General features: G+C 43.6%; 1 protein-coding gene across 1 annotated transcript in view; it reads right to left on the bottom strand.

The window, feature by feature from the left end:
- Positions 1-2,613: 2,613 nt before the first annotated feature.
- The window catches only part of pde11al (phosphodiesterase 11a, like), a 461,489-nt gene continuing 452,440 nt past the window's right edge, over positions 2,614-11,662 (bottom strand). The window contains exon 20 of the mRNA XM_070879912.1: positions 2,614-3,179. Coding sequence (XP_070736013.1) covers positions 3,027-3,179 — 153 coding nt within the window. The 3' untranslated portion in view covers positions 2,614-3,026. The remainder of the gene's footprint in view (positions 3,180-11,662) is intronic.

Here is an 11,662-nt window from a genome sequence, read left to right as displayed (position 1 = left end):
AACTAGAGGGGGTTGCCTTCTATATTTCCATACAGGAAGAAAGAATGCATATTTATATTGTGCCTTAGCATTTCCAAGGCACTTAACAACAAATAAATTGGCCTTGAAATTGCGGCGTAGCTAAGGCGTATGGCTCTGACCTCCGAATGAAATCCGCATTTACCTGCTGCGAAGCCCCAAGCGAAAACTTGCTTTGAAATGCTGCAAAGTTGTGCGCAGAGTAGTAGCCCATGGATCCCAGGGGTGCACCATTGTGTGCAAGTGTGCCTGGGACCATGTGGGGCGATGCTCCTTTCACTAGCCCATAGAAAGCCCAGAGTATTACAAGTTGTGAATTAAATGGTGTGGATACTAATTATATTTGACAAGTATAGTACTTGGCTTTAAAAAGTACAGGGAGTAAGTCCAGGTATTTACTGGAAGACTGCAAGATTTAAAAAAAATTAAAATAATCTCATCCCTCAAACCTGGCCTTTACAGTTGCCTGGTAGGTTCTTTTAAATGTTCCTTTTTAATTATTGTACAATTTTCTCATCTCTTCTCTCCTTATGATGAGCACACAGGCTCCTGCGCCTGTTTGTACCAGCCATAACAGTTTCCAGTGTAATTGATGCGCAATAGGTGGCCAATTAGCCCAACTTTTCGATTTCAATGAGGGCTCGAATGTCATAGCAGATCATCTCTCTATTTGAAACTTGACAGCTTGCAAGTTCAGGATTTAGCGCGTATGCTTAATCCAGGACTTGCAGTCAATTTCAAAGGCGGTCTGATGTCGTACTCTGAGAGTACGCTGTCATACTGACTACAAATTCAGGACCATTTAGTTTGAATACCAGTCATTGCTGTTACGTAGGTAAAGGTGGCCACCAATTTGTGCGCATCAAGGTCCCACAAGCAATAAATGAGGTGTTAATCTGTTTTTGGTTGAGGTAGGAATGTTGGCCAGGACATCAAGAGAATTCCCTGCTCCTCTATGAATAGCGTCATTGGAATTATTACTTTCACCTGAGCAGAAAGCCAGTGCCTAGGTTTAACACCTCATCCAAAATGTAGCACATCCGACAATGCAGCACTCCTGCCCACACTATGATGAAGTGTCTGCCCAGATTATGCACTCAAGTCCTAGAATGGGACCTACCCTACAACCTTCTGTCTCAGGGGTCAGTGTGTTACCAACTGAGCCCAGCTGACATTAATTTTTAACAATCAAATCAAAGCAGTAATATAATTTAGAATGCAAATTTGGCAGGTCTCCAGAAACAACCACACTTATTTAAGGTTAGTGCTCTCAGCTAAAGGGAATATGATATTTGGGGACTAATTCTTCTATCCCATATTCCTAGTGGGGAAGCTGCACTTGTGTTGGAGTGTGGGCTGGAGACAGAGCTACAACATTGGAGCCCCAATGCTCTGAATCGTAATCCCTGTGAGCACTGCTCTTTCCTGAAAGTGCAAGGGAGGAGGATTACACTTTTAATACTCAGATCAAAAGCAGTCAAACAGTACAAGTGTACTGTTAGTCTACAATGTTTACTAATGGGACGAAAGTTTTCAAAGACAAAGTACACTTGCTGAATTTTCATGCCTCACTGAGTGCAAGTCAGTGACAATTACATGTTTTTTTCCCTTCAGTTTTTCTCTCTTCTCCAGAAATCAGTGATTCATGCTGGGGTACCTTTCCGTGCGCATCTCCATTATTTCACTGATGTTACATTTCTTCACGTGTGAGTGGCAACAACTTATTCAACACAGAGGAGGACGTCACTGGTGAGTTTGATACTGTATGCACCTCGCACATACACATTCCTTTCCAGTAGCGATCACTGTACAGTGATAAGGGGAAAAATTCTGGCTGATTTATTCTCTCTCTTGCCAAAAGGTACTGAGGTCAATTGCTGTGCCACTTTTGTTGGCCCAGCTGGGATCACCTTAATTCTGCACAGAACGTTTTCTGTTCTCTATGGCACACTTCCAAACACAACATTGCATTGGGGAGCAGAAGTTATTTTGTTTTAAATATCAGATATTTTTACCTGGGAACATTAGATGGTCTTTGAATCAAGTCAGTTATGTCTCACCAATACCTTTTCATTCTATTTCTACTACAGTAACACATTTTGAGATTAGTCATGCATAGTTACCATGAGCAAGCTCAAAAATAGTTATTTGACGATGTGACAGCCACTGCCTCAACAATGGGAAGTGAAGGAACTGATTGTAGATCATGTGACAACCTAATTAAGTGTGTTCCCAAGCACAGGAGCAGTTAACGGTGGGATGCCCTATATGTCCACTTGCCTTAAAGGTAGGTTTATACCTGCAGCCTAAACCATCCCATTAAAAGACTGATCTATTAATTTGCACACATGATCGAAGCCCCAGAAAACGGAGGAGAAATTGATGCTTCAATTAATATTCAGAAATGTCTCAAGGATGACATTTTAAATGGAGCCCCTTGGATCTATCTACAAATGCTCTGTTCTGAGAGCAGTTCCTTGTTGAGCTAGCACCTTGCCTTGAACATCAATAAGCTATTGTCAGTCTGACAGCGTGCCCTGCTGCCAATGGATTTAACTAGAATTCACTTTAATAAAGCTGTACAGGCAATAGCAGGGTTTTTTTTGAAGCACCGAAAGAATGTTGCTGCAGCAGATGGCAGATTATGATTTTAATCACCGCAGTAATTACTGGATGCTCTTAGGTATCAAACATAGTAGTGCATGCTGGGATACATGTGAAATGGTCCATATCTGGTGTTTGTGTTTTTTTTTGCTGGATATTTGCAGTGCTGATCTCCATTCAATACCCAAAATCTGATCCCAGGGCAAAATGATTTTACACCTTTTCTTCAGTGGCCGCGCAGATGGGTTTTATGGTAATGTTGCTGAAGGTTCATTCTGTGGCCAAAGTAATATTGATGATTCTCAGCATTTGCATCATTGTCATTAAAATTCCATCTGCCAGAGGGCCAAACCGCCTAATGTAGTGTAAGGTCAGGCCAGAAACATGTTAAGGTCTGAATTGCACTAGTTGATTGCTTCAATTTTCAGTGTGCGATTAGTAGCATCTGCGGCACCATGGGACTGACGGTACATTGTGCAAAGCTCCTCCCATTTCGTCCTGTTTGCGTTGATTCCATTCACCAAGGGCTGAACCCTTCCATTCAGCTTAGCCAATGCCTGGAACGTGAGGAGCAGACAAAAAGGGTAAGTGGATCAGAGAGCTGCAAGTAACATAGCTGCCTTTGTTAGGTTTGAGTGAGACAAGATTATCTGGAGCAACAATATTACAATAAGCTAATGCCCATATGCTTAATCTCTGATACCCAACTATTGGTACCTTCTGTAAACCTAATTAGCTTGGATCATCCAGAAGGTATATATACCCAGAATTATAGGAGCCAAAATTGCCCTCCACCCCAAATGGGGAGCACTTACCGATTTAAAAAATGTTCTCCGCCCCAATCCAATGGGGCAGAGATTAGAGCGATATCGAGGTCTTTATTTTTTTTGGTGTCGGTGCGGTGTTCCAGGCGGCTGTGGAGCGGAATGGCCATTGTGTTGGGTCGGCCACCGCTCAGACTCATCGGCGCTATGGTGATGATGTCAGCCACATCACAACGTCCCTCCCTTTCATTTAAAGGGGAGGGCCGCTGCGATCTCTGCATTTATTTTAGTTAGGTCCACTGGGCCACCAGGGAGGGTTTCGGCCAGGCCAGTGGCTTGGCACCCAAGAGGGGGTGCCGCGAACCCGTGGCCACCTTTGTTGAGACGACCTCGGAGTAGGCCAACAATTAAAATAAAATGGTGGCCATGGAAGCTATATGTGCCTGACCGCCGTGTCCGTCCTTAAAGGGGAGGGTGCTTCCGAGCAGTGGCTGATCCACTCCTGCGGGGTAATTTCCTGCGGGGCAATTTCCCACATGGCGTGGAAAGGGGGTCGTCACTGGCCGGAAGGGGGTCAGCGCATGCCCAACGGGGCGACTACATGGGTGGCATGGTGACCATCACCACAGGCAAAAACATGCAAGGGCAGTTTATGAAATGTCGGTGCCTCCGCACCAACTAGGCGGTGGGTCTTTACCGCCCTGTGGCCACCTCTTTGAGGCGGTCACAGCTCTTATAGAAAGGGGCAATTTCAGCCCCATAATGTTTTGATCCCCAGCCCTTGCTGCCTGTTGTATACTTTTCCAAACATGCTTTCAACCTCCCATCAAAGAACATTTATTCAGACCTCAGATTCAATTCAGAAAGAGATTTCATTTCAAAAAATCTGAAGGGTTAACATTATAAAGGTAGAAAAGCATTAAGAAACATAAGGGATCTTACCCCACCTCCCAGCCTTGGTACAAATCAGACAGAGTGCATTCCTGGCAGGGTCTTATGCCTGGAAACAGAGGCAGTAATGTAATCAGTGCGGCAGGCCTCATAGGCCGACGACAATGATGAAAACCACCATGTGAAGGGCTCCATTTTTGAAATTCAGTGGGGCGCCCTTCAATCGAAAGGGTACTCAACTTTCTGGATCTTCCTTGATCTTGCTGCCTACCCCTCTCAACTCCCAAGGCCAGCTTCTACTGAGTGCCCTTTCTAAAGGGGGACAGCTCAGTAATGGGAGAGGTAAATGAACAGGAGGCACGGTGGCGTCAACTCCGTCTCAAATAAATCCAGGCACACCAATCTTCTCCCTTGGGTACATCCTGAAAATCTCCAGGCAACGGAAAGGGGAGGTGGGAGGGTGGGGAGGGGGATAGGCTGCGAGAGCAGAGTCATGGATATCTGCCCTTTCCCTTTTGCCTTATGCTGGGAACTGAGCATTTACCTGCACAGAGCAAAGGATAATTGACTCCAGTGTTGCCAAAAAGCATTTTGTTTGATGTAGAATCCATGGGGAGGAGGAAACTACTGTACATGATGACATTAAAACAATTGACCAAACAGGAATAAATCAGGGGCCCTGAAAATCCACAGGTCAGCAACAGATACTTATGTCTGGTTTGGGCCCGCTGGTTGCCTATGCATAAGAACATAAGAAATAGGAGCAGGAGTAGGCCATACGGCCCCTCGAGCCTGCTCCGTCATTCAATAAGATCATGGCTGATCTGATCATAGACTTAGCTCCACTTTCCTGCCCGCTCCCCATAACCCCTTATCCCCTTGTCGTGCATGACCCCACCGAAGTATGTGGTGGGAATACGTAAACATTTGGATCCCGAAAATTCATGGACTGCGAACCTGTCAGTTATGTTAGAATCATGTCTGCCAATGCTCTCCAGTGCTGACCTTGCCAAAGTTTGCGGGAACACCTCAGCAGCATGGGGCTGACGAGCACACAGACGCCCCACCAGCGACCATTTAACCCATGCAGCTGGATCATCCAGTATTTGGGTAGAGTGTCCCAGGCCTGCCCGCAATCAGACCCCCTCCCTTGGTGTCCTGTGTAAGTGGATTAAATGCTTCAATCTTCAAGAGTTCAGGAAACAAACCTACTCTGGACTCCCCCAGCTGGGATTCATTTCTGTTCATCAGGTACCTGTCATTAGTCTCAGCAAACCATCTTACAGTGCCACACTGGGTCCCTATTGAGGGGCAGCAGGAAATGCCAGTGTTGGAAGTCACTGCCCCCGGGGCTGACCTCCTGATATCATTTGCCTTGTAAGGGATGGGCAGACTTTCACCCCTTAATAGGCTGCACGGAAAATGCCATAACAAATCAGTTCCTGTTGTTTTCCAGTGGGGTCTGCAGGAGTTTAGTCAAACCCTCAAGGAAAGTCAGAGCCTTGACTTTTGCTTTTCCAATTTTATCATATGCAGGTCTGCAGTAAGGTTTTGCCCAATTTAAGAAGTGTTGTACAATCCTAACAGTTATTTACCAATATATTAATGGATATCTAGGAATCATTTACAAAACAGTTGTACAAGTAAATCCTTGGCAACCTTGTCACAGACTATTATGGCTAAGGCTTCAAAGCCATAAAGAATACAGGGGACATGAAGGAAACTTACTCTTCTCGTCTGGTGGTTAATATTGCAGTTTGAGTTTATTGTTATTTTGCTGAATTTCCTTTTTACGGTTAAAGGGGAAGGAAATTCGAGATTGAGTACATTTTGTTGAAACTACTCCTCTGTGTCCTTTAAAAATGTTTCAGATATATTTATATTTTTTTAAATATTCACTCATATATTGGAAAATCATTAGTCATGAAATGCCATCAGGGTTCTCTCTATCTCCTCTCAGGGAAATCAGAGGAACTGCTGTAGAAAATACACCTTTAGTCACTTATGCCTGTTCTCTGGGGGTTCTCCTGAAGTAATGGTAGAATACTGGGAGAATATCCCCCTCACCAAATTTCAAGGTCATCATGTTTTTTACTAGAACAGGACATGTTGGTGACCTCATGTTGGGCAGGAACTCCATGCATCCTAGAGCAAGTCCATTCATTTCAATGAGGGCCACAACTTCAGACCAGCTCTGCAAGAAGGGTCTTCTCCATCCTGTCTTTTTCCTCGTTTGTTTTGTTTTGGTCCTCCTAATGCTTTACACTCAATGAATTCATCACAATATTTACAAACTGATCTTCCACAGATAGTTTGGGAACTGGAGTATAGTTATGTCTAGATATTAAGATGAAGCTTTGTTTAAACTGTTTAGAACCAAGGGCAGTACTCCCTGTGGGGAAGTAGATTAAATAGACGTATCCTGAGGTGTGAGTATTCAGAGAAGTTTCCATAACTTGGCAGCTCTTTGTAAGTCCCTGGCTCCTGCCCTTGGGGAAAGGTTTAAAAATCAGCAGGAGGTGAATGCTTTTAAAAATATGTATTTTTTACACTTTGAAGTGTGAAGTTTGAAGTGTGATGGATCTGTACTTGACACAAGATATATATATAAATATATATATATATATATAACAGATCTGCTATGTCACTGCTCACTGTTAGTTAGGTATATAACAGTAGGGTTATTATCCACAAAATGTGATGAGGAAAGTTACATGCAGTAAATGTGCCAGCTACAGGAAGCGTCTGCTATCCCTCTCCTGCTTCTCTGTTTTTCTTTTCCGGTTGACTCTCTGGCCTATTTTTCTTCTGTGTCTCATCGGAGATCATTTTCAACTTTGTTGCTTGGGCAGTTGCCTTGGGGCAGCACATCTCCCGTACCTGAATAAAAACGGCCTGCGATCGGACAGCGATCCACACTGCCAGGTTACTTCACGGGTGGCAACGTTGAAAATTATCTCCCTCCCCCTTGTCTTTCTTCTTTTTCTGCTGTTTTCTTTCTCTCCTTTTTTCTTTTGTGGTGATACGGGCGAGGGGAATGCATATACACTCCGGAAGAAACTTACAGGTGCCCCCTAAAACAAATTGCTGCATATATTCAGGGATGCAAGTCTCCATCCCTGCCTGTCCACGCAGGTGGTCACCATACCCATTGTTGTCGATGAGGTCTAACCAGCTATATCTCCACCAATCATATGCTGGGTCCCAGTGAAGGCCCGGGACATGCAAACTCAGATGTTTGGAGCCTCCACCATCGATGGCCATGTTTGGTTTAAGCAGAATATCCGATCCCAAAAGGCCATTCAACAAACTTGACACAAATCAGGGCCCAGCATATCTCTCCACTCTCCACAAACCCCACAATTAAACCAGGCAGTTTTCACAAAACCATAGCCCAGTATATATCATGGCATCCCCCCAACACTGTTCCCACCATTTCTCCCATTTAAACCAGTCAACTTTCACAAGTCCAAGTACACTCCGCCACCCCACCCCCCCACTACCACCGCCCCCTCCCCCGCACCCCAATCCATTTAAACTAGGCAGATTTCACAAGACTTCCTCCCAATTATTTACACTGCGTTTGTATTTTCAACATATATTGCGCCATCATCCTGGGGCAGTTCTGTATAGAACCGGCCTGGTTTTTCATTCCAGTAATTCTAGTGGACAAGCAATCCACGCTGTTGGGTTTCTGCACAGGTGGTGAAGTGGGAAAAGCAGGGAATCAGAAAAATTATTTGGCCCATCAAGCCTGCTCCTTCCACAGACTGTGCAGCATTCACTCTACCATGGATTCTACCCGACCAAAGTAATCTCTTGAAGAAAGGTTTCTACAAAGTTGCTCCCTTCACCCCAGAATTAAATCAAGCAAAACTGCACAATGCCTATATAATATCACACTGTGACCCTCGACTGGTTGCCTTCCTTGACATTCTTCAGTGCTTCCAGCAGCTCCTGAATCATTATGCTCCATACAGTTTATCATTTTTGAAAGACAGTTTGATCTTTTGAGTTGAATAGGTGGGTCCAGAAGATGGGTTTAGCTGTAGGTTCAAACTTAGAAGAGCTCAGTCATACCTCATCCCTGTTTTAACTGTAATGCATACGAGAAAATTCTGCTCTGGTTAACCAAACATTGTACACTTGAAATGGAAATTAAACAATGACTATGAAAGCCTGGACACAACTCTGAAATGCTGTTTTAGTGAGCAGAGCAAACTATTAAACTCTAAACTATTAAACTTTACATGTTAAGCAATAAAGTTGACCAGCTGCTTTTTTAGCAGTATTATAAAATTCACAGGTGTCCTTTCCACTTAATTAAGATTTTTTTTTAATGGAGGCTATGTGTATCTTCGTCTTCACAATTTATCCAGTGCTGTCAATGAAACAACTGCCTGCGTGAATACTGAGCAGGTGTTCTTGTGGTGCACAGAAGTGTTGTTTAAGATTGCTGAGATGGGAATTTGGAATGCTAGCTATAATTTCCTGTCATTGCTTTCACCAGAGACATCATCAGGCACCTTGGAAGTGCGTGAATGACAGGTTTATCATGAGACACAGGATTGTAATAGCTATGATAATCTGTTAAATCTTTCTGCAAGGTCTTTGAACACCTCATTCTGCAACATAGTCAATGAATTTTCTGTAAGCCTACTTGTCAAGTCCATTTCCACATTCGCCATATGCCAACAACATGGATTTTATGACACATAATAACAAGGCCATATGTATTTTCTCTGTTTGTTAAACAAAATAAATACATTTAAACAACTGTTCTCAAGGCAGCAAATATAATATTGTTAAAGAGAAATTTCATTTTAAGTTATTCAGAAAAGCTGAAAGGCTCTCTTTCTTTCTATTTCCCTTCCATCTTGTTTTCAAAGATTAATTCTGAGCAAACGTAAAGCTGTAACTCAAATCTTCCCTCAGGCAGAGGGCATGGCTGAGGTACTAAATCAGTAATTTGCATCTGTCTTTACCAAGGAAGAAGATGCTGCCAAAGTCATAGTGAAAGAGGAGGTAGTTGAGATACTGGATGGGCTAAACATTGATAAAGAGAAGGTACTAGAAAGGCTGGCTGTACTTAAAGTAGATAAGTCACCAGGACCAGATGGAGTGCATCCTAGTATGCTGAGAGAAGTAAAGGTGGAAATTGCGAAGGTACTGGACATAATCTTCAAATCCTCCTTATATATAGGAGTGGTGTCAGAGGACTGGAGAATTGCAAATGTCACACCTTTGTTCAAAAAAGGGTGTAAGGATAAACCCAGCAACTACAGGCCAGTTAGTTTAAACTTGGTGATGGGGAACCTTTTAGAAATAATAATCCGTGACAAAATTAACAGTCACTTGGACAAGTGTGGATTAATTAAGTAAAGCTAGCACAGATTTGTTAAAGGCAAATTATGGTTAACTAACCTGATTGAGTTTTTTGATGAGGTAACAGAGAGAGTTGATGAGGGCAATGCGGTTGATGTGGCGTACGTGACATTCAAAAGGCGTTTTAGGTAGGTTTTAAGGAGCATCTTAAAGGAGGAGAGAGAGACAGAAATTTGGAGAGGTTGAGGGAGGGAATTCCAGAGCTTAGGGCCTAGACAGCTGAAGATACGGCCACCAATGGTTGAGCGATTAAAATTAGGGATGCTCAAGAGGTCAGAATTAGAAGAGCGCAGATATCTTGGTGGGGTTGTGAGGCTGGATGAGATTAGAGAGATAGGGAGGGGCCATGGAGGGATTTGAAAACAAGGACGAGAATTTTAAAATTGAGCCATTGCTTAACTGGGAGCCAATCTAGGTCAGCGAGCACAGGGGCATTGGGTGAACGGGACTTAGTGCGAGTTAGGACATGGGCAGCTGAGTTTTGGATGACTTCAGGTTTATGTAGGGTAGAATTGGGAGGCCAGCCAGGAGTGCATTGGGATAGTCATGTTTAGAGATCACAAAGGCATGGATGAGGGTTTCAGCAGCGGATGAGCTGAGGCAGGGGCGGAGACGGGCGATGTTACGGTAGTGGAAATAGGCAGTCTTAGCGAGCGGGAGGGGGTCAGTGAGTTAAATATTGTGAACGTATCCCCAACACGTTGCACACGCGGCCACCGCCTTTTTTTCCCGGCAGCGGATATCAGGGCTTCCTTTTGTTCTGCTATGGAGAGGCGGGACATTTAAATAACATATTTAAATTGGGCTCCCACAGTGCAATTGGAGCCAGAATTAAAATTTGCTGCTGCTGCACGGATCTTCCGGGGTCAGGGAATCGGACGTGAAAGGGAGGCGGGGGAGCTGTTAGCCAGGAGTGCTCTTCCCAGGCCCCTCAGGGACGCCTGTGACCTCTCCCCTCCTGATCACGAACCTCTCCGACCTCCCGACTGCCGGGGACTGACACCAAAGGTCCCTGGCTATGGCCTCCTTTCGCTGATTCTCCCTCCTGCCCACAAGCCAGTCTGTCAACTTGGCTGGCTTTACATCAGCATGAGCATTCAGAAATGGGGCGCAAACATGACGGGCAAAAAACAATTGGAACTGGGGGTGGATGAGGTACCTGGTCTCACATTTTAATGTTTTGCAAAAAAAAGATTTAATGATATGCTTATAGTAGCTATGTAAAATTAAACAGGTAGTTGCTGATTTCACTTCAATATAAACAGGTTAAAGTAGTTAAATCCAGGTACATGAATCTTACATCTAATTTATTTTATATAATGAAGCTTACCTCTTGAATTGTGCTGGTAAATGATTCAATGCATGACTTTAAACAGTTCAAGCTCTCTTGAAAAGCTGTACTGTATTCGTGCTGCAAATTGGTGTCACCATGTTAGAATTTATAACAACCAAGCAAGGTAATAAAATTCATAATTATTTCATATGTCTTATTCATTTATACTTACCAACTGCCAGAATTTACTGTATAATGAATAAACAAATAAAAAGTTGAACCCAATGTGGGCATTTTGTATTTAAAATTCCATAATTTAAGAGTAAGGATGGAACTGTATTTTTGCTTTTTTTTTTACATTAATGTAATGCTTAGCACTCTCTGATAAGATACGGTCTTAGATATAATGATAAATCCCTCTAGGGATCCATAACAGCCTCGTGACTTGCAATATGCCTGTGATTTGGTTTGTAAAATCTGAATCTAAAATTCAAAGGAAAAATCTGAGGATGGAACCAGACATTGGAGCAAATGAATGACTGCATCATGGAGTGATGGCTTGTGGAGAACAGCCTGCGATTACCCACACCACACAATGGAGTGAACCACCAAGAGAATGCAGGTGCTCCCCAGCACGAGAAGAGGAAAAGATTCCTCGAGTAGCCCGGAGTAGCCAGGGAGGTGAAATTCCTCTTGTCAATAATTCCTCCTGCCATCATAATGAAAC

The sequence above is a fragment of the Pristiophorus japonicus genome, chromosome 5 (assembly GCF_044704955.1).
Source record: "Pristiophorus japonicus isolate sPriJap1 chromosome 5, sPriJap1.hap1, whole genome shotgun sequence".
NCBI classification, from domain to species: domain Eukaryota; kingdom Metazoa; phylum Chordata; class Chondrichthyes; family Pristiophoridae; genus Pristiophorus; species Pristiophorus japonicus.
Note: the sequence above shows the minus strand (reverse complement) of the source record. Positions and strands in the feature narration are given on the sequence as shown.